We start from the raw sequence: 23331 nt of genomic DNA on the forward strand, positions 1-23331 counted from the left end.
ATGGATGTATAACTCTGATAGAAATTGAATGAAAAATTAGAAAAAAATGTTTAAAGGAACACTGAGGAGAAAAAGAATTCAGCAGAGGCAGGAAATCCGAGCAAGAAGTGACAGAGAGAAACACAGGGGGATCCTTTGTGGATCCACCAAGCTTCTGGGTAAGGGGCAGAGGAGGAAGAGTCTGGGTTTCTCACTGGGTGAGTGAGGTTATATAGTGCAGTGGTTGAGAAGTTGGGCTGAGAATCAGACTCCAGGGTTCAAATCCCAACTCTTCCCCTCAGCAGAATTGTAGGGTCTTACCATATATTCTCATCTATAGAATGAGAACAATAATATTCACCTATAAAGAATTATAGCTGAGCACTGAAGAACTGATGCTTTTGAACTGTGGTGCTGGAAAAGACTCTTGAGAGTCCCTTGGACTGCAAGGAGATCAAACCAGTCCATCCTAAAGGAAACCAGTCCTGAATATTCATTGGAAGGACTAATGTTGAAACTGAAGCTCTAATGCTTTGGCCACTTGATGCAAAGAGCCGACTCACTGGCAAAGACCTTCATGCTGGGAAAGATGGAGAGCAAGAGGAGAAGTAGGTGGCAGAGGATGAGATGGTTGGCTGGCATCATCGACTCAGTGGACATGAGTCTGAGCAAACTCCGAGAGATAGTGAAGGACAGGGAAGCCTGGTGGGTGCAGTCCATGGGGTTGCAAAGAGTCAGACCCGACCGAGGGACGGAACAACAAATGAAAAGTTATGGGTTGAACTGTCTTCCCCCGAAATTCATAACATTGAAGTCCTATCCCAGTGCCTCTGAATGTGATCTTAGTTGGAGAAAAGGTCTCTACAGTCTCTACATTTTAATTAAGTTAAAATGAGGTCACGAAAGTGGGCCCTGAATGGTGTTCTTCTATGAAGGAGGAATTTGAATACAGGGATATGCACAAAGGGAAGATGACGTGAAAAGACACAGAAAGGGACTTTCCTCATGATCCACTGGTGAAGAATCTGCGTAGCAATGCAAGGGACACGGGTTCGATTCCTGGTCAGAGGACTAAGATCCCACATGCCTTGGAGCAACTAAGCCTACACGCTGAAACTACTGAGTCCTCGAGCTACAACTAAAGACTCCACGAGCCACAGCGAAAGATCTCACATGACACAACTAAGATGCAACACAGCCCCCTCCTAAAAAAAAGAAAATGAATAAAAGACTCAGGCAGAAGAGGGCCATCTATGAGGCCATCAACGAGGCCAGGGAGACGGGCCTGGGATGGGTCCTTCCTTTACAGCCAAGCAGGATTTCTAGCCTCCACCACTGTGAGATGATAAATTTTTGTTACAGCAGTCCTAGCAAACCAATTGGAGAAGGCAATGGCACCCCACTCCAGTACTCTTGCCTGGAAAATGCCATGGACGGAGGAGCCTGGTAGACTGCAATCCGTGGGGTCACTAAGAGTCAGACATGACTGAGAGAATTCCCTTTCACTTTTCACTTTCATGCATTGGAGAAGGAAATGGCAACCCACTCCAGTGTTCTTGCCTGGAGAATCCCAGGGACGGGGGAGCCTGGTGGGCTGCCATCTATGGGGTCGCACAGAGTCGGACACAACTGACGTGACTTAGCAGCAGCAGCAGCAGCAAACCAATAACGGACTTAAATGAGTTAGAACTTGATGTAGAATAAACACTATAGTACATTAAAAAGACACAGGAATGATGCCAAGCCTTGGCAAGGATGTGGAAGAAATGGAACTTTCCTACACTGCTGATGAGAGTGTAAATTGGTACAACCACTTTGGAAAATGTCTGGCAACATCTTTTGAAGCTAAGAAGACACCACTATATGATCCAGCAGGTCCACTCATGGGAATTTACTGAAAGACATGAACGTGTATGTCCTCCAAACACCTGTACAGGAATGTTCATAGTAGGATCGTCACAACGGCCAACGCTGGAAACACACAAATGTTCATGAATCAGGAGAACGGAAGGGTTCTGATATACTCCTGTGTTGGTATACTCAACAGAATGGAGTGCAATGAACACACTTGGTAGTAGCATTGGACGAAGCAAGCTAGACACAAAAACTATTATACACACTGTTTGATTCTATTTATGTGATATTCAGAATGAAGCAAAACTAATTTACACTGATAATCTATGAAGACTAGGTCAGAGGGGGACTAGAAATGTTTCATACCTTAACCTGAGTGTGGAAACATGAATGTATAGATGATCAATGACCTTCACACTTAAGATTTGTGTATTTGTGTATGGCAGGATGTAAATGCGTGCAGCTACTATGCAGAAAAAGTATAGAGCTCAGTTGGTAAAGAATCCTCCAGCAATGCAGGAGACCCCGGTTCGATTCCTGGGTCAGGAAGATCTGCTGGAGGAGGAACAGGCTTCCCACTCCAGTATTTTCAGGCTTCCCTGGTGGCTCAGCTGGTAAAGGATCCGCCTGCAATGCGAGAGGACCTGTTTTTGATCCCTGGGTTGGGAAGATCCCTGAAGAAGGGAAAGGCTACCCACTCCAGTATTGTGGCCTGGAGAATTCCATGGACTGTATAGTCCATAGGATCGCAAAGAGTAGGACACGACTGAGCGATTTTCAGTCATGAAATCGATTTTCACAACTTTACATGTGAAATCGATTTTCAGTTGTGAAATTTTAGCGAAATCTAAAAATAGAGTTACTGTGTGATCCAGCAATCCCACTCTTGAGCATATATCTGGGAAAGACAAAAATTCTAATTCGAAAAGACACATACATCCCAGTGTTCACAGCAGCACCATTCACAAGAGCCAAGACACGGAAACCACCTGAATGCCTGTTGACAGATGAGACAGATGAATGGATAAAGAAAACATGGTATGTCTATATATTATATATAGACACATATATGTAAATACAATGGGATCTTGTTATTTGTTCGCTAAGTTGTGTCTGACTCTTTGCCATGGACTGCAGCCCACCAGACTCCTCTGTCCATGGGATTTCCCAGGCAGGAATACTGGAGTAGGTTGCTATTTCCTTCTCCAGGGGATCGTCCCAAGCCAGACATTGAACCTCTGTCTCCTACATTGGCAGGCAGATTCTTTACCACTGAGCCATCAGGCAAGCACACAATGGAATACTACCTGGTCATAAAGGAGAATGAAATAATGCCATTTGCAGCAATATGGATGGAACCTAGAGATTATCATTCTAAATGAAGTAACTCAGAGAGAGGCAAATATTATGTGATATCACTTATATGTGGAATCTAAAGAATATTACACAGAAACTTATTAAAATAGAAACAGACTCACAGACATAGAAAACAAACTTATGATTACCAAAGGGGAAAAGGGGGAGGGAGGAATTGGGAGTTTGGGATTAGCAGATATACTATATATAAAATAGATCAATAACAATGGTCTACTGTATAGCACAGAGAACTGTAGTCAGTATTTTATAATAGACCATAGTAAAGAATCTGGAATATATATATATGTATATACATACATAAACCATATTATTTTGCTGTATACCTGAAACTAACATAACATTGGAAATCAACTATACTTCAGTAATAATAATAATAAAAGATCTGTGCGTGTTACATCTCAATTTTAAAAAAGACGCAACATAAAAAGACCCAGGATGAAGCCTCAAGCTATTCTTACTTATTAAGGGCTGAGACTGTGGCTGACATTTAGATGAAAAGAAAAGTACAGGTAACCCTCGTCCTCTGAACTCAGGGGCGGGATAGATTTGGATTCCTTTTCTTGAGATGGGGCTGTTCTCCCTTGCTGGTCACACTTTCACTGCTCTCCAAAACTCAGAAACCAAGCAGATTGAGGACGCAGGGCTTCCCGCTACCCAATTCTTGCTCTCTAAACGTAAGGATGAAATTGACTGGAAATGTGAGGGATCCCTGCAGAAGTACAAGAGAAGAGGAAGGCAATTCTGCCTCTCGCAGAAGGGCACCTTGTGCTCGGGAAAGTAGGGATCAGTGAGCAGAGCCTGGGAAAGCCGCCCTACTTTGCAGAAGCGAGGTAGAGGATCTGGAATTCCCAGGGGCCTTCCCAGAGGGAGGAGCTGAGGAGGAAGAAGTGGAAGAGGGAACGGGGGAGAAATGAGTCAGCTGGCTTGCTGGGGAGGATACTCGGGGGGTGAGTAAGGAGTGAAGAAGTCCCAGGGGGGTGGGGAGGTGGCCAGAGCACTTGTATGTGTCATGTTCATAACCTTCACTAAGAAACTTTCCGCATTTAGATGATGTACACCCAGGCCGACCAATTCGGCAGCTACAAGCCCCTGTGGCTGTTTTGAGCACTTGAATTGAGATGTGTGGTATGTAAAATGCACCTGCATGCGTGCTAAGTTGCTTCAGTCGTGTCCTACTCTTTGCCACCCATGGATTGTAGCCCGCCATGCTCCTCTGTCCATGGAATTCTCCAGGCAAGAATACTGGAGTGGGTTGCCATGCCCTCCTCCAGGGGATCTTCCGGACCCAGGGATCGAACCCATGCCTCTTGTGTCTCCTGTGCTGGCAGACAGTTCTTTACCACTGGCGCCACCTGGGAAGCCCGGGGTCTAAAGGCACCTAGATGCTAAGGGGCAGGAAACTAGATGACATCTGGGGATCATGGCAAGTAAAGGAAGGAATTAAGAAGTGGAAGAAGTATCGGGAAAGGGACTTCCCTGGTGGTCCAGGGGTTGACTCCGTGGTTCCAAGGCAGGGGGCCCACAGGTTTGACCCCTGGTCAGGGAACTAAGATCCTACATACCTTGTGGCACAGCCAAAAAAAAAAAAATAATTAAGGGAAGTACCAGGAAAGAGAAAGACGAGGAGGAGGACAAGAAGAAAAAAGAAAACAGAGAGGAAAGGAAGGAAACCACAGAAGAGGTAAAAAGACAGAGCTCAAGTACGCCACTGTGACTGCCACTAGCCAGATGTGACTGACTCTGAATTGAGATAAGAGATGGGCTGTGATTATAAAATCTGAAGCACCCACCCTGCCCCCTGCCAAAAAAGTAAAACATCTCAAGGGTTTTTTTGGCCGCACCTTGCAGCTTGTGAGATTTTAGTTATCCAACCAGGGATCGAAGCTGGGACCTTGGCAGTGCAAGCACAAAGTCCTAACCACTGGACCGCCAGGGAATTCCTCATCATTAATTTCGATATTACATACTGAAATGATAATCTGTTGGAACTACTGGGTTAAATACAATGTACCATTCGAATTAATGTCACCTGTTTCTTTTAGTGTGACTCCTGGAGACAATTACAGAACATATGTGGATCTACTGTACAACACAGGGAACTATATTCAGTATCTTGTAATAGCCTATAATGGAAAAGAATCTGAAAAGAATATATATTTAATTTATATATATATAACTGAATCACTTTGCTATACATCTGAAACACTGTAAATTTAAAAATGTTTACTTCAATTAAATTTAAAAATGTTTCATTAATGAAAAAAATCATTCATCCACAATTAAAAAAAAAAGAAAATTAGGGACTTCCCTGGCAGTCCAGTGGTTAAGACTTCGCCCTGCTGCACAGGGTGCCGGTTCATTCCCTGGTCCAGGAGCCATGGTCCCATATGCCTCATGGCCAAAAAAGCAAAACTTAAAACAGAAGCGATATTGTAATAAATTCAATAAAGACTATATAAAAACAGTCCACATCAAAAAAATTCTTAAAATATATATAAGTGTGTGTGTGTGTGTCTCCCCAGCTCTGCTCTAGAAAAAAAAGGCTCGAGGAAATGCCTTGAAATATGAATAAGGAGGGGGAAAGGAGAGAGCTTCACTTTTTGTTCATTTTTGACTGTGAGCCTTGTGGGATTTTAGTTCCTTCAGCAGGGATCGAACCCTGTTTCTGGGCAGTAAGAACACTGAGTCCTAACCATGGACCGCCATGGAATTCCCAAGATCTTCACCTTTTACATTATTATTTTTAACAATGTGCAAGAGTTAAGCAAATAAAACCTTTAAACAGAAGCAGGAAAGAGATATGGGAAGGGAAATGTTTGTTCATGAAACTTGGGAATGTGAAGTCAAAAGGTGCCACACACAGAGAAAGGGGGTGTCCTCCAGGCAGGAAGCCCTGGGGAAGGGGCTGAGGGGTCCATCAGGCATCACAGCTAAAGGGAAGGCAGGAGGAAGCGTGTTCTGGAAAGGAGTGTGAGGCTTTGTAGCCCACAGGTTCCTGGGTGTCTTTAAGAACCTTCAGGAAATAGGGAAGTGGCAGCTTGGGGAACCACGTGACAATTAGAATCCAAACACAGAGAGAGGGACTTCTTTGGTCGTCCAGTGGCTCAATTAGAATCTAGACACAGAGGTAGGGACTAGGTGGGACCTGGGTTCAATCCCTGGTAGGAAACAAGATCCCATATGCCGCATCTAAGACCCAGTGCAGCCAAATAAATAAATATTAAAAAAAAAAAAATGACAGCCGGGTAAAAAAGATCCAGTTACTCTAAGTGGCCCCTTCAGGGATCAGCAGAGCATGGGCCTGAGGGAAGGTGTCTGGAGGGCAGTATAGTGTGTGTGTGTGTTAGTCGCTCAGTCGTGTCCAACTCTTTGCAGCCCCATGGACTCTATCCTGCCAGGCTTCTCTGTCCATGGAATTCTCTAGGCAAGAATACTGGAGTTGGTAGCCATTCCCTTCTCCAAGGGATCGTCCCCTGTGGAATTGAACCCAAGTCTTCTGCATTGCAGGCAAATTCTTTACCGTCTGAGCCACCAGGGAAGCCCGGAGAGCAGTTTAGCTTCTGCCTAACTGGTCCCTCTAATCCCCATCCAGCTTCATTCTCCACTTGGCAGCCAAGGGGAACATTTACAAACAGAAATCTAATTACATGGCTCCCTTAAAGTCCCCCTTTCCCATGGCTTCTCACTGGCCTTCAAATAAGGCCCAGCCCTAACCTCAGCCTCAGGGATCACACCCTATGTCCTACTCTCGTCTACCCTTTAAACTGAACTCTCCACCCTTCAGCCATGCTTGCCTTCTTGCTGTTACTTTTTCTTTGTTAAAAATTTTTTGCCTTTCCGCCCAGCATGCCAGATCTTAGTTCCCCTGACAGGGATCGAACCCATGCCCCTTATAGTGGAAAAATGGAGTCTTAACCACTGGACCACCAGGGAAGTTCCCCTGCTTGTCCTCTGAGAAGCCAAGACCACTCCTGGCTCAGACCTACTGCACAACCTGTTCCCTTTGCCTGCAAGGTTCTGCCTTCATAAGTCCACCTGGCTAAGAAGGGGTCCCTCACCTCCTTCTGGGCTCTCCAGAGGTGAGCCCAGTCGCCTCCCCCATCACTTTCTGCAATGATCACGCTGATTTTTCTGCTTGCATGTTTCTTGTTCATTTCCTGCCTCTAGACTGTAAGCTCCCTGGGGGCAGGAACTGTGATCAACATGTTTGTTCACTGCCTGGATGGAGTCGGGACTAAGGAAATAAATTCATGCTGAATGACTATATCAATGAGAAACAGGGAGAGAGAGTCATTACGCTCAGCTTTGTTGTAACCTTGGACCGCTCTTTGGAGCCAGAACTTAACTTTTCCCTATGATTTGGGAAACTGATGTTAAAAGGAAAAATCCAAGTATTGATTCCAGTGAGTTCAGATCTAACGATGATGATGATAGTAAGAATAATAACAACAGTGTGTCCTGCACTGTTCTAAGTGTTTTGCATGGATTAACTAATAATAACTACTATAACAATTCTTATTAAAAAAAAACTTATGAGATGGGTTATTCCCATTTTACAAGGAGGAAACTGAGGCTCAGAGAGGTTGAGTAACTTGCCCAAGGTCACACAGCCAAGAACGGACAAAGCCAGGATCTGAACTCTGGCAGCCTGGCCCCCAAATCCATAATCACTGGATCCTTAAAAATATCCTAAGGGGTTCATTCCTACCCTCAATGACCTCTGACCTCCAAGCTGACCCATCCTGGGCTGACCGCTGAGGCTGACAAATGACCCTGACCCCTTGCCAGCTCCGAGCCTCCTCAGGACCCCCAGCAGCCACACCCCTCCCCGAACCTCCCGGCCCCCAGTCTGCGCTGACCCTGCCTTGAGCTGAGTGAGCGCTTCCTCTACGCGGGGCTGGTTGTAGCGCACCATGTAACTGTGCATGTCAGGGTAGTTGCTGCGGATGTTCTTCTCCGTGGACCCGTTGGGCACCGTCCCAAACTTCAGGGGCGGGTACTGCTCCTGGGGCCGCTGGAACTGGGGCAGAATGGGGAGATATTAGAGCGCCCCCACCAGGGGCCATCTGGGTCAAGGATGTCCTCAACCAGCCTCTCCATTCTGGGGGCCACTGGTAAATGCCCCAGTCCAGAAGTGGTTCTCACACTGGCTCACTGTGACCCCCAGCAGGAAGCACTACTCTTCACCCATCACATATGTTCACAGTTATCAGTACACGTGCCCGCAAGTAGGTATACCTACACGTGCGCATACACAATCAGGAGTTATGTTGAAATATTTAATCCCCAGTATGGCCTGATCATGGTCTAATTAGAAAAGACCCCCTAATTAGAAAAGGCCCCTGCTGGGTCAGGCATTAACCCTTAACTTGCTGGATCATGGGAGGTCCCGGGGTAGGGGCTGGCATGGCGCAGGCTAGGGGCAGTTGCTAAGAGTTACCAATCTGTTCAGAAATAGTTCACTATTTTTTTTTTTTTTTTTTTGCCTTACCACATGGTACATGGGATCTTAGTTCCCTGACGGGGGATCAAACCCACATGCCCGGAAGTGGAAGTGCAGAGTCTCAACCCCTGGCCTGCCAGGGAAGTCCCAATGGTGCACTGTTTTAACAACACACTGGTGTGCTGGCTTGATGTCGGGTGTATATATGACTAAAACAGAAGCTGCCTACAACCATACTCACCCTGATTACAGAAAATACAGTCAAACATATTTTCTAGTTTATTCCATTCCTTTAAAAAAAAAAGTTTGTCATAATTTATGGAGTGGGTCATGACGCCCAGTTAACCACGTTAGTCTCAGAGTGCGCTGTGCGGACCACCTGTCCCCTGAACAAACTGTGATCCGTGGTGAGGTAAGTACAGAAACTGAGAGAGTGAGCGTTTCAAGTTATCTCAGAGAATAATTTTGTGCCTAAGAAATAAAATGTGGTTTGGAATTTTGCATGTCTTGGTTTTAAATTTTATTTTACTTTTCCAGTCATTCCTTTCTATTTTATTTTATACAAGAGTCAGTCTCTACTGGATTAGAAATGTCAAGAATTAGCCCTTCATCACAGTTTGAGGGAAGCACTGATCTAGAATATTCCTTGTGGCACTATGGCCCCTAGAATATTTGGGGATACTCTTTTCTCCTTAGAATGTTTAAATACATTGTGAAACATGTTTCCCTCCAGAATATTCCATTCTAGTACTCTAGAACTCTTTCTGGGAAAAAAACCCCATCTGCCACCTCCAACCCCAGCCCATTCCCTCCCTCCCCAAACACACACACCTTTCGGTCACTGAGCCCAGACACGGTGTCCACATACTCCTCCTGGATCATGAAGGCGGCCAGGTTGGCTGTGTAGCTGGCGAGAAAGATGACAGCGAAGAAGGCCCACACCAACACCATGATTTTGCTGGTGGTCCCCCGGGGGTTCTCCACGGGCACCGAGTTGTTGAACACCAGGGCCCAGAGCAGCCAGATGGATTTCCCAATGGTGAAGGTTGAGCCACCAGGGCCTGCAGGGGGCCAGGAGGAGGACATGGACCCCACATCCCTTCTGCTCAGTGAGGGAGAGCAGAGAGGACTACAATTCCCAGTGGCCCCTGAGGCCCCTGCTGCCTCAGGAGACCACAGCTCTTTCCCAGGGGCTGTTGGGAAATGTAGTTCTATCTGTGGTCCAGGCACACTGAGTTAGGGTGATGGAAGAAGGCACTCACGTTTGCCCGTGGCCAGGCTGCGGTTGTAGCCGACGGGACTGAGGTACTCGAAGATGAAAACAGTGACCGCGACCACAGTGAGGCACATGACAAACATCATCACCCACACGGCAGGGCTGTATGGCTCTGAGGGCAAGGGGGTGTGTGGTCATGATTCATCCAAGACAAGGCTTGGGTGCCCCCAGACATGTGACCTCGTCCTACTTTGCCCCCTTCTCAGAGATAGACTCACTGCCCACCAGACCCCTGGGGAGAGCGGGGGTGGGGGTTTGGGGGGAGAACAGTCTCTTCCAAAGACAATCATCTCAACCATTTCTGTGATTTCAACCACCAAATACAAACTGTCTCCTAAATACCTTTCCTGAACCCCAGACCTGATTCTCCACCCACCCCCGGCAATTGCCCCAGGCCATTCATGTCCCACGCTGAGCCCAGCACCAACTCCCATGTCCCCATCCTGGGAGTTTCACCATTTATCCAGTCACTCCCCAGACCCTCCTCCCCTATTTGCCACCCTCTCTCCCTCCTTGCTCTTCCTCCCCAGCATCCCATCAGTCCCCACCTCCCTTCTCCTGTCCTCCCTCTACCTCTACTCCCCACCTGGACCTTTCTTCTCCATTCTCTCTGCCAACAAGGCTCAGGCCACACCCTGTCCCCTGGACCATCTCCCCGTGCTCTCCCCTCCAGCCCTTCCTTCCACTATGGCCCTAAGAGGCTCTCTCTACACCCAGAGATGAGTTGTCCTCAACTCACAGTCCTCTGTGGCTCCCCTGTGCCCCCAGAACAAAGTCCCTGCCCCTCAGCCTTGCTTCCACTCTCCTCTCTGGACTGATCATTGTCTCAAGAACCCATTTCTTTAACCACCCAGAACCCACAGTTCCCCAAATAAGCCACATCTTCTCTGCCTCTTTCTCAATAGCTTCCCTGCCAGAGGCCCCACCCTGACCTGTCCATCAGCCAAACTCCTCACACTGCCTCCTGGAGCTCACTGACAACAAACCCAAATCACCGTTTCCTTGAGATCAGTCCCGGGTATTTGACCTCCCCGGGCCAAGTGCCAGCAGCCAGGACTGCCCCCATCACAGCAGGGTCACCAGCCTGGACTGCCACCGCAGTATCTGGGGATCTGCCTGTCACCTCCACCAGGCCACGTGGTGGGGCATGAACATGACCTTGTCACTCCCTTGCTGAAGGCAGGGGCCCCACGTGGTGCCTCTCAGGGTGCCCTGCTGAGACCTCGGTGCAAAGAGGAGGCCACAAGAGACACCACTGGGAAAACAGACGGAAAACAAAACACCAGGGAAGGGCTGTCCCTTCTCCTCCCAGCCCTTCCCCCTCCCAGGAGCTTTGCTCAGACTTCAGAGAGCAAGAGGGAACGAATGGATGTGAACCGCTGCCTTTGGCCTCTCTTTTGTCCAAGCTCAGTAAATGAGCTCGCTCCTCAGTCTACCTCAAAGCCACCAGCCCATCAGGTGTCGGCTTTCTAATCGCATCCTAAGCCTGTTTACTTGTCTCACCCTCTCGGTCACCTTCCTATCCCATGCCCCAGCCTCTCTCTGCACTGACCTCTGCAGTAGCCTCTTCACGGGCCTCCTGCCTCCGCAGAGCTGCCAGTGGGATATTTTAAAAGTCTAAATCTGATCATATATCCCCACACGACTGCCTGCAGTTAAAAACCTTGCCATTGCAAACAAAACAAAACAAACCAAAAACTGCCTTCCTATCGAAGGGACCATCTGCACAATCCACAATCCAGTTCCATCTCAGTCACCTCCCACCCCTCCCGTGATCACTCACTGCCCCCTCCCCAATTCACACAGGCTTCCTGATAGTTCACAAATAACCCCACAAACATTCCCACCTTGGGGCCTTTGCCTGTTCCCTCTGCCTGTGACACTTTTCCAGCCAGATCTATGCAGGACCCGGTCACCCACTCAGACGGGCCTGCCTCTCCACCCAGGGCAGCATCAACCCTATTTCTTGCCATCTCTTCCCTTGGCTTAATTTCTCGTAGTATTTACCACCATCTGAAATTATGTGGTCAATGTTTCCCTTTAAGAGATTGTTTTCGGTCTCCCCTGTAAGACTGGTGCATAGCTCTTAGAGGGCAGAGTTTTGTGTGCAGCCCAGAGCCTGGCACATAGTAGGTGCTCAGTAAACACTGTTTGACAAGGGCCGTGCTCATCTCTTTTCCTTGTCTTATATACAGGGGAAAATGGGTTTTGCGGGGCCTGCTGCTTACACAATTTGCAGGGTTCTCTTTAAGAAAAAAGTACACATGATTATGAAGCCAAGACCGGGTACAGGGCCTTGAAGGGATTGTGTAGAAGACTCCTGAAGCTCAGACTTTCTTAGATGTATGGGAAAATTGCTTCTGGTGGGGGAGATTCTCCTATTTTACAGATCAGAGAACTGAGGCCCTCAGTTCACCTGAGTCACCCTGCTGGTACAAGCAATAACAAGAAGGGAGTTAGACACACAGCGGCTCTGCCCCACTCCTGACTCCTTGTTCCAGGGCCCCTGCTCACCAAGGAAGGCCGAGGGGGACACAGTGCCATTGCTCCGCGCCACCATGACGCTGATGCCGGTCTCTACGAAGGGCACAGAGAAATCCACGATTTCGGACCGCTCCTCGTTGATGGTGAGGGAGCCAATGGCCATGTCTGCTCGCTGGTAGAACACCTGAGGGTGAGGACAGGGAAGGAGTGAGGGAAGCCGGGTGGCTCTGGACAAAGACAGGTTCCAGGAGGAGACTAGCGACAGGGTGAGAGAGAGGGCTAGGAGGGTGGTGGGGTGGGTGAGGGGGACCCAGGCAGAGTCGGGCAGGAAAGGCGGAGGTGAGAGAACAAGAGTGGGAAGAAGTGGTCTTCATCCTCCTTCACCGGGAGGTTTGGGACCTCCATCCTCCTGGCCCCGCCCCCTTTCCCCAGTCTCTAAGGTTCCACTCTCCGAGCTCCGCCTCCTCCGCCCTGAAGGTCCCTCCTCCTGACCCCGCCCCTCCACCAAGGTGAGCCTTTCCTGTGGCCCCGCCTCTTCAAATCCAGGCGTGGCCACTTTGACCACGCCCCCAGACCGCCGCGTGCCCTCGTAGCCCCGCCCCTCTCGGAGACACGGCTCCCGCCTCCGGGCTCCGACCCCCGACCCAGCAGCTCCTTGGCCAGGACCTGGTCCTGACTCCGCTCCCCACCTGCCCCGCCCTGTCCTCGCCCACCTCACCTCCCCGATCATGCCGTTCCAGACGCCGTCGATCTTTTTGCCGTGCTTCCCGTTGGTGACCAGGTAGAGGTCGTAGCTGAAGCCGATGGTCTGCGCCAGCCGCTTCAGAATGTCGATGCAGAAGCCCTTGCAGCAGCGCTTTTCCGGGCGGGGGGCATCAGGCGGAGGGCTGCGGGGGGCGATCAGGCTCGGGAACGTTGGGGACACCCCCCACCCCCACCCCACGCCTTTTGGAGAGAGGGACGAGCAGCAGCTAAAACGATGGTGGGCGTCGCTTTCTGGGAAAACAGACTCCAAGGAATTACGTGACTTGTCCAAGGTCACCGAGCTGGAGGGCTTTCCGGGCCCCAAGGGAGGTGGGGTCTGGGGGGCCAGGACTGCAGGAGACTGCAAGGGAGGGTTTTGAAACGGGACCTCCTGGATCCCAGGCTGTCACCTGTGGGTGCGGTTGAGCTGGCTCCGGCAGGGCACAGAGTCTCGGATGCAAGTGCCACTGATGGGGTCGGCGGGCTCCACGATGACGAAGGGCCGCTCTTCCAGCGTGGCCACCGTGAGGTGCTGCGTGTCATCCACTGGCTGCAGGAAGCGGCCGTAGCGCGACCACAGTGGGTACTTGAGGCGGAGAGTCTGCTGCTCCCAGCTGCCCACCTTGGCCAAGAGCAGGGGATTCAGGCTTCCTGAGGGGGCACTTTCCAGAATGTTCTGGCTTTCCTGGCCCTCCTTCCTCAGAGCCCCGGGCTCCCAGCTCCTTCTCCCTCAGATCCAGAAGTCTGGACCCCCTCTCCCCTACCTCTCTCCAGGACCTGGAAACCCTTCAGGCCCATTACCCTGGGCTTTCTTCTACCAGGACCCAGGGGTCTGGGTTCCCAGTTCTTTCCTTGACCACCTGGAATCTCAGGCTCTCAGCCCCTTCCTCCCTCAGAGGCCAGAGCCCAGGGCCTCAGCCCCCACCTCTGCCAGAAGTCTGGGTCCTCACTGCTTCTTCCCCAGGACCCAGGAGTCCCACTCCTCGCCTGTGCCTGAGGTCAGCGCTGGGACTCACCACCTCCCACGTCCTGTCTCGGGTGAGGGAGATGACCACCAGGGAGGGGTTCACAAGGAAGCCGTCCTCATTGAAGGAATAGTCCCGGTTGTCCCAGGTAATATTCATGAAGTACCTGCCCAGGAGGAAGGGAGGGTAGTGTGGGGCCCTGGACTGGACCTTGGCACCTGAAGGCAGAGAAAGTCCCCTTGCTACTGACCAACCCCACCCCCCCTAGTTCGAATCTCTCTTTCGGGTTCTTGAAGACCTGAATATGCCCCTTCTTCACTAGGCACTCTCCTTCGCCAGCCCGGTGCCCCCAAGACAAGGTCCCAGACCCTTAGCCTGGGTTTGGGGATCTCAGGGCTCCACCTGCCTCTGCAGCCGCATCTCTGATCACTTCCCACAGTCACTCTTTCCACCCAAACCCTTTCCCTGCCCCACCACACTGTATGTGGGGTGTCCTCCAAACACATCAAGTGGTTTCCTAGCTCTAGGTCTTTGTAGGTGCTTTTCTCTCTGCCTTCCCTAGCTCAGTTGGTAAAGAATCTGCCTGCAGTACAGGAGACTGGGGTTCGATCCCTGTGTTGGGAAGATCTCCTGGAGAAGGAAATGGCAAACAACTACAGTATCCTTGCCTGGAAAATCCCATGGACAGAGGAGCCTGGTGGGCTACAGTCCATAGCGTTGCAAAGAGTTTGGCACAACTGAGAGACTAACAGTTTCATTTTTTCTCTCTGCCTAGGAAAAAACCCTTGGAAAAAGGAAAAAGACGCAGGTTCAATCCCTGGTCAGGGAAGTTCCACATGCCGGGCAGTGCGGCCAAAAAAAAAAAAAAAAAAAAACCCTTATTCTCTCCTCATCCTGATTAGTTCTTAGGTGTTCAAGACTCCGCTCATGTCTATCTTCTGGACAAAAGCCCTGGGAGGGGCTCTGGACTCCCAAATATCTTTACTATACAGTGGCAGCCTGCACTCTGAATGCTCTTCGCATCACCCTGGTCACTGGACCAGACCCTCAGCTGCCATCCTCACCCCCTCACTCCCCCTCCCTCACCCCCCATGCAGGGCATCTGTCCTCAAATCCCATCCTTCCTGCCCCGGGGATATCTCTGCCCCAGCCCTCCTCTCTGTCCCTACAACCCTCCAGGACCCCACCCCAGCCTCCTACTTTGCCTCCAGCCTCCAATCTTTCTCCTCCAACCTGAACCCATCCCACCCCAGAGGGGTCTGTCTACACCCCAAACTGACTCCACTCTCTCCTGCTCAGAGCCCACTCATAGCTTCCGAGTCCCCTAGAATACAGTTTGAACCTCTCAACCTGGCATTCAAAACCCTTGTAAGGACTTCCCTGATGGCCCAGTGGCTAAGACTCTGCTCTCCCAATGCAGGGGGCCCAGGTTTGATCACCAGTCAGGGAACTAAGATCCCACATGCTGCAACTAAGACCTGGCACAGCCAAATACATTTTCTTTTTTTTTAAAAAAGGGCCCTTGTGGCCTGTCCCCCCTCTGCCTCACCAGTCTCATCACTCCCAACCCATAAATTCTCCTGCCTTTATCCACCCTGAGCTATTATGGTCCCACCAAACTGCTCCAAGTTTTTCTCCCCTCTGGTCCTTTGCACAATGCTCTTTCCCCTCTCTGGATTATCTATTTCTGGGGGACTCCCGATTGCCTTCGAAGCCAAATCTAAATCCCTAACCTGGCCTAAATGCCCTACCTACGCTGGGCCACATGTCACTCCATCATATTCTGCCCGCTTGCCCACTGTGCTCCAGACACATTGGCTTTATTTCAGGCATTTCCAGCCTCAGGGCCCTTAAACCTTCTGTTCCCCCTCCCTTCTCTTCACGCGGATCTTCCAATAGTTGGCTCTCTCTGTCTCCCTTTTTGTTTCTGGCTATGCTGCTCAGCTTGTGGGATTTTAGTTCCCCAACCAGGGACTGAACCCAGGTCCTTTGCAGTGAGATCATGGAGTCCTAACCACTGGACTACCAGGGAATTCCCCTGGCTCTTTCTCTTTATCCATTTTTTTTTTTAACCTCCAAATCTCCCCAACTCAGAAAGGCCTTTCCTGATGACCTCGTCTAACCTAGCACCATAGGCATTTCTCATTACATTCTGCCTGCTTTATTTTCATCTCAGAAGTTATTACCCATTGATGTTTTTTTCCTTTCTTTTCTTGTTTGTCCACTGATTGTCTCGCCTATGAGACTGTGAGCTCTGTGAGAGCAGAGGCCTCGTTCAACATTGTACTCTGTGTATAAAGCAGGGCTTGGCACATTGCACACTCTTGATAAAGGGCTTTTCAACAAATGAACGAATGAGCAATTTATTCTTCGGGTCTCAACTTATACCACCTCCTCCTGGAAACTTCCCTGAACCCATAGGCTGACCCATAACTTGTGTAGCCTAGTCTGGAATGTTGACTGAGGCCAACCCAATTCCTCTCCTGGGAGAAAGTTAGCTGTGAGATTTGGAGGGATGGTGGTGGACAGGGCTTCCCAGGTGGTGCCAGTGGTAAAGAATCAGCCTGCCAACGCAGGAGACGTAAGAGACGCAGGTTCAGTCCCTGGGTCGGGAAGATCTCCTGGAGGAAGGCATGGAAACCTACTCCAGTATCCTTGCCTGTCCGTGGGATCGCAAAGATCCCTGATCGCAAAGATGCCTGAAGGGACTTAGCACACACACACGTGGCAGACACAATGGGCTGAAATGATGAGTATCATGAAGGAACAGAAATTCTGGGTCATCAGAAGAACTGGACAGGGAGAAGAACTGCCCTCTGGGGGGACAAGGTAGAGACAGAGAGGGAGATGTTGATGAAGATGGAGATAGTGACGGGGAGGGAAACGAGAGAGAGAGAATCAGAAAGAATTGAAAGAGTACCTAGAATTGAGGAACTGGCCTCAATTCCTGATGTCTGAGTTTCTGTGCGTGTTTATCTTTTCCAATAAACCCCATTTTCCCCGAGGAAACTTGAATGAGACTGCTTCCTGCGACCAAAAATGTTCTGGCTTAGCAGTTCCTCCACGGTGCTCCCACAAAGCCCATGCAACCTCCATTACTGCAAGTATCATGCTGTGCTGTCATTATGCCGTCCCTGTCTGCTACCCCTACAGGACCCTGTGTTCTCTGAAGAGAAGTCCACGGTCTTATTCATCTCTGCGTTCCCAGGTCCCAGCAGGAGCCCTAGTTCCTAGCGGGCGCTCAGTAAGTATTTATGAACGAGGGAGGCTTCTCTCATCGTCTGGTCCCTGGATCCTGATTCCCAAATCACCACTTCTCAATTCTCCTCCCTTAGGCTTTCTTCCCCACCCTTCACCTCTTCCCAAACTCAGGTCATCCTCATTTCAGTATCCAAGGCTCCTCTTTCCACTGCTCTGTCACCAAACTCCCAAAGCTTCCTAGGGTAGAGATGCTGTTTCTCACCAAACCCTGGTCCCCTCATCTAAAACAGTAGTGTGAACAAATTAAATAATATAAAACAGTAGCGTGCCAGTTGCGTACAGCCCTGTCCAGCTAGAATCAACATTCCCCATATTCCCTGACATTCCTTGCTAACCCAGGCTATGGGCAGGTGATATTAAAACTCTAACAATCAGTGTGGCACAGACACTAGCCAATCAGAATCGGTGTCTAGCCAATCTGCATGGATGTGGCTACAAACAACCAGTAATTCAAGCCCCTGCCAAGTGACTACATTCTCACGAATGGGATGTAAGACTCGTCCCTTCTGCCTCACTGGCCTAAAGGAAATGGCGTGTTCTCCACCTCCTCTCTTTCCCCCTTCTCATGAGCTAGAATTCAGACATGCCCTTTGACCCAGCTTCCACCATATGGAAAGATGGCAGAGCAACAAGGTGGGAGGGTCCTGGGCCCTTGAATGACCACATGGAACGATGGAGTCTCCTGATAACCTGGACCATGGATCTCTGGGTTGTTAAGTGAGAGACCTCTCTACCTTGTTGGAGACATTGCATTGTTGGGTCTTTTGGTTACTGAAGTTCACCTCCTACGCTAACTAGGGTGGTGGTGGTGGTTTAGTCACTAAGTCACATCTGACTCTTTGGGACCCCTTTAGGACCCTTGCCAGGCTCCTCTGTCCATGGGATTTCCCAGGCAAGAATATTGGAGTGTTTGCCATTTCCTACTCCAGGGGACCTTCCCGACCCAGGGATCGAGCCTGCATCTCCTGCATTGCAGGTGGATTCTTTACCGACTGAGCCACCAGGGAAGCCCCCCCAACTAGGTATTTCACCGAATCTAAGATGCTATCGACTAGATGTATTGCTATTTTTACAACCATGAAGGGGGAAAAAAAAGCACTGCCCATGAAATCATGATAAGTGATGATCGTAAGACATGTCTTGATTTCAAAGACATTAAAACTGCAAAAACGCACATGCTAAAATCGTGAAATACAGTAATCCTCTCCTGGTATCTCAGGGTTTTTTTTTCCAAATCACTTGATTTAATCCCAGAAAGAAGAGCCAATTTCACTTATTTTACAGAAAAGGAGACTGAAGTTCTGAGAGGCAAGGTGACCCATTTGAGGTCACTGAGCACCCCAGGTGATCTAGTTCAGGAGTCCTCTCACGGCCCTCCCAGCCCAGCCCTGCTCACCTGTGTAGACTCTCCCCTCGATGGGTGCGGTTCTGGGCGCGACAGTCGTGGCCAAGTTCAGGCAGGAAGCCATAGTCACGCAGCAGGGCCTGGGCACCTCTGGCCACAACGGCCACACCAGCTGCCACACGCCGGGCCAGGTCATCCCTCCAGCCTGCCGAGCGCACTGCAAACAGCCCAGCAGGCAGTGGGGCGCCTCCTGGCAGAAGAGGCGGCTCCCCGGGAGCGCCTGAGCCCCCGCCTCCAGCCAGCTGGGGCCCCACCATAAACCAGACGTAGCCAGGCCCCGTGAGGCCAGCCTCCTCAGCTGCCCGGAACACAGGCTCGGCCTCCTCACGGGCACAGAAGAGCAGGCGGATCTGGGCGCTGACACTGCGGAGTTGGGCGCTCAGCACGGCCTCGCCAGCCCCAGGGTCCAGTGTCAACGCCCCGCGGTGCTCCCAGCCCACCAGGCTGCCATCAGTGAGCACCTCGATGTAGGACAGGAAGGCCCGGTGGCCGGGGGCACGCGTGGTCACGGCTACAAAGGATGTCCAGTCGTATTCCTCCAGCACCTCGAAGATGACCTGAAGCTGCTGCTCTGTGGACGAGCCCAGCTGAAGAAAAGTGGAACCTTTCTCCTGCAGGGGAGGAGAAGGATGTCAGGCCTCCCCCATGTGGAGATCTCAGCTCCCAGCTGCTGACCTTCAGCAGCCAGCGAGGGGCTCACAGCTCCCAGGGATCCAGAGGGGACCTCATCTCCCAACAATGGATAAGGGCATCACAGCTCTCAACATCTAGCTGTTTGCCAAACTCATCTCATTTCCTTGCTTGGGGCACAGAGCTAGACCTGGGTTAGGTTTAGCCTCAGGACTGAGTTCTAGGCTCATCCATAAAAACCTTTCCGCCCAAGCACCTTACTCTTCCCTGTCAGAGGGCAGATGCAGAGGCCCCCGAGGAGGAATCTAGGGGATTACAAAGGCACAGCATGGAGGAAACTGAGTCCCTGAGTCAGAGCTTGGAGGAGAGCCAACTCCAATCAGGAACACCTGTTTGGATTTTATATGAGTGAGGAACAACCTTCTATTGAGTTAAGCCCCTGAAAAGTGGGGGTTTATCTGTTACAGCAGCTAACATAACCCTAGTGAACACAGGCAGCAACCCGGGAAAGAACTACAGTTCCCAGCATCCACTGAGAGGGACTACATCTCCCAACAGGCCATGAAAGTGCTGAAGGTAGTCTCTCCCAACTCAGCTTTGCTGAGTAGGCTTGCCCTTCTCTGCTTTTATTCCTACGTTCCTGTCCCCTCCTTCTCTGTTTCCTTTGCTAGACTCTCTTCCTCTGTCAGAATTCTAAACATAGGAGTGCCCTCATCTCCTCTTTCCTTCTCTGTTCTCTCTTCCTGGTGATCTCATCCAAACCCATGGGTTTAAATATTGTCTCCTGTGGTCTCCAGTATGATAGCTGCTAGCCACCCATGACTATTCAAATTAAATCAAAGTTAAATAAAATTTAGTTCCTTGGTTATACTAACCACACATCAAGTGCTCAACAGCTCACATGGCTAGTGGCTATCATATTTGACAGAGTAGATGAAGACCACTTTCATCATTTCAGCAGAAAATCCTGTTGGACAGACCTTGGGCCCACATCCAGGCCATCTCCAAGTCTTCTCAGTTCTCTGTTCAAAATATGACCCCAGCTGTTCATTCTTCACTATGGCCCCATCATGACCCTCATCGCTTCCCCTTTCTTGCCTAGACGACAACAGCTTCATAACCCATCTCTGCTTCCTTTCTCGAACCTTTCATTTTCCAGACAACAGCCAGAGTGATCTTTTCAAAATATTAGTTGGATCGCCTCCCTTCTTGGTTGAAAACCTTCCAAAAATTCTGTGTCAGAGTCAAAGCCAAAGTCCTCGCTGTGGCCCATAAGGCCCCACATGACCTGGTCCCTGTGGCCTCTTTGACCTCATGTCCTGCCAGCCCCACCTCTTTGCTCTTCCTCAAACACCTCAGGTTCCTTCTAGACTCAAGGGCTTTGCCCTTCACTGTCACCTTTCTCAGGGACACCCCCCAGCTCCTTCCCCTCCTCCGGCCTCAGGTCCAGCTCAGTTTTACCTCCTCAGGGAAGCCTCCCCTGACCACCATCTACTGAAACCACGGCGGCCTTGGTCATTACCTCTCCTCCAGGACAGATTTCACTATCTGTTATTTGTTTTGTCTGTCTCCTCATTAGAAATGCAAGCTTCGTAAGAGCAGAGACCGTGTCTTTTTTTTTTTTTAACCTTCCCTAACTGTATTCCCCAGAACCTGAAACAGCCCTGGCACAGAATCAGTCCTCAATAAATCTTCCAGTAATGCAATGAGACGAGCAAGTGGACTTTCTCCCTAGGCATATGCCTGTGGTTAAATGTGCGAGGGTTAGGGCACTTGTCCTGAAGGTATGAGGCTTCCCAGAATGCTATGAGACCCTGTGAGGCCCTCATCCTTGGCAGCTGAATGTGTACTCAGGGGACAACGTTCCCAGCATTCAATGGGGGCACAGATAGAGCTGTGAGGACCACTCTAAGACACTAAAAAGACTACATTTCCCAGAAGGCAACGGGTGTGCACTGAAGGGGCCACAGTGCCCACCAGACAATGAAATGGAGGGGCACACACTTCTCAGACGCCATAGAGGCGGGAGGGACAACATCTCTCCGTATCCCAAGAAGGCGTCAGCCAGGAAGTAGTAAGTTCACCTCGCAGGTGATCTGCCTACAGATCTCTGGACAACCCCATGCCAAAGAGAAGAACAAAGTTGGACAGAGGTCTTTCCCAGAGTGCTCGAGACAGAAGAAAACTACGAGTCCCGGCATGCAATAGAGATCTAGTCACAAAGCCGCAGGGCCCTCACAGCAGGGAATTGGTGGAGACTTAGGCTCCACCCACTCAGGTGGCCCCATCCTCAGGCGATACCCACTTCTCTGTTACACTGGCTCCACCCCTGAATAGGCCCCGCCTCTTCTCAGACGCCTCCTTTAAGCTGACCTGGTTCTTCTCAGTCCGCACACCAGGCTTGTTCAAATCCTGCCCTTCCCTACCAGAAGTCCACTCCAGCTGACCCCTCTTGTGCCCTCGGGAGGCAGGCCTCTCTCCATGCCACAGCCAGCTCCAGCCTCTGACCCTGCCTCCCCTGCAGGCTCCTGGCTTTGACCTCTCAATGGCTGAGCCTGCCTCTAAGCGGGAGGCCTTCATCTTTCCAGGCCCACTCTTTGAATTTTTGCTTTCCACGCCTTCCAGTTGGGTACCTCCCCTGTCCAAATCCTCCTTTAGTACCGAGCTGAGGGCCTGTCCTCCCTGGCTAGCCCCGCCCCTTCCTTGACTCACCTCTTCCTTGACTGGCCTTCCCGCACTTCCTAGCTGCAAGGCTACCCTTCTCTCGCTCACTCACTAAGGACGCCTCCCTTTCTCATACTCATCCTTCCACCAGATGGTTCCGTCCTTCTACGTTGACCTCTAGACCTCATGCTCAGCTAGCCGGGCCCCTCCCTATCCCTCAGTACTTAATACTCCTTTTTCCTGGTCACCGTGTCTGACTTTCTGGCTCCTGCTTACTCTCTAGTCTTCACCCTTTTCTGAGCCCCATTCCTTTTCACTTGACACCCCGTCGCTGATTCCAGAGCCCACCCCTCACTCAGATCTTGCCATCTCAGGCATGCCCCCTCTGGCACCCACCCAGTCCTCGCCCCTCCCTGGCTGGCCTCGCCTCTTCCTCGGATCCCACCCCCTCCCGATTCACCGCTCCCGCAGCCTCTCAACTCTTCCCATAGCCTGGTCACCTCAGACCCTGCTTCTAGTTGATTCCCTGGCACACTCTGTTCCTCCTATAGATCACGTCCCTCCAAGTCAGCCCCGCCCGTTACCTAGACCTGAGCTTGGCATCCCCGAGGCTGACCCTCAGGACTGGCCACGCCCCTTACCACCCCGCCCACCCACGGCCGACCCAGGCCCCGCCCCCGCATAGCCCCCCGAGCCCCGCCCACGTGTCGCGCGCACCTTGGGCGTGAGCACGAGCGCCGCGCCGCCGTGCACGGCCACGATGGGCAGCGAGGTCTGCGCCGACAGGAAGTCAAGGATGGGCGCGACGGCGGGCGCGCGCGAGTCGTCCTCGAAGACGACGCCGTGCACGCGCAGCCCCGACAGCAGGTCGCAGAGTTGCAGCACGAGGCTGCGTGGATCCGAGCCGTTGAGCACCAGCGCCACCGGCCGCACGTCCAGGCCCGGGCTGCGCACGGCCGCCGCTACGGCCGGGCCCAGGCGCGCCGCCTCGGTCGCGTACGCGGGCCCCGAGAACACGAGGGCCACGTTGAGCGGTCGCGCCCCGCCGGGGCCCCCGCCAGGCCCGCCGGCCCCGCCCGGCCCCGGCACCTCCTCCGGGAACGGGCTGGCACAGGCCAGCGCCAGCAGCAGCAACATCTTAGCGGGGCCCCGAGGGCCGCGGGGGCCACCGGCGCCGCGCATCGCCTGCGGGCCCTGCCGGGCGGCCTCTGAGCGCGAGGGCGCCCGGGGAGGGACACGGAGGAGGGGG

General features: G+C 51.3%; 1 protein-coding gene across 1 annotated transcript in view; it reads right to left on the bottom strand.

The window, feature by feature from the left end:
* GRIN2D (glutamate ionotropic receptor NMDA type subunit 2D) overlaps window positions 1–23331 on the bottom strand; it is a 35063-nt gene that overhangs the window by 7589 nt on the left and 4143 nt on the right. Inside the window, exons 2-10 of the mRNA XM_070387399.1 lie at window positions 22800–23290; window positions 18780–19399; window positions 14174–14288; window positions 13568–13779; window positions 13132–13300; window positions 12444–12597; window positions 9916–10041; window positions 9485–9714; window positions 8070–8230 (exon numbers count right to left, since the gene is read on the bottom strand). Coding sequence (XP_070243500.1) covers window positions 8070–8230; window positions 9485–9714; window positions 9916–10041; window positions 12444–12597; window positions 13132–13300; window positions 13568–13779; window positions 14174–14288; window positions 18780–19399; window positions 22800–23264 — 2252 coding nt within the window. The 5' untranslated portion in view covers window positions 23265–23290. The remainder of the gene's footprint in view (window positions 1–8069; window positions 8231–9484; window positions 9715–9915; window positions 10042–12443; window positions 12598–13131; window positions 13301–13567; window positions 13780–14173; window positions 14289–18779; window positions 19400–22799; window positions 23291–23331) is intronic.

Source organism: Bos mutus, chromosome 18 (genome assembly GCF_027580195.1).
Source record: "Bos mutus isolate GX-2022 chromosome 18, NWIPB_WYAK_1.1, whole genome shotgun sequence".
Taxonomy (NCBI): Eukaryota; Metazoa; Chordata; class Mammalia; order Artiodactyla; family Bovidae; genus Bos; species Bos mutus.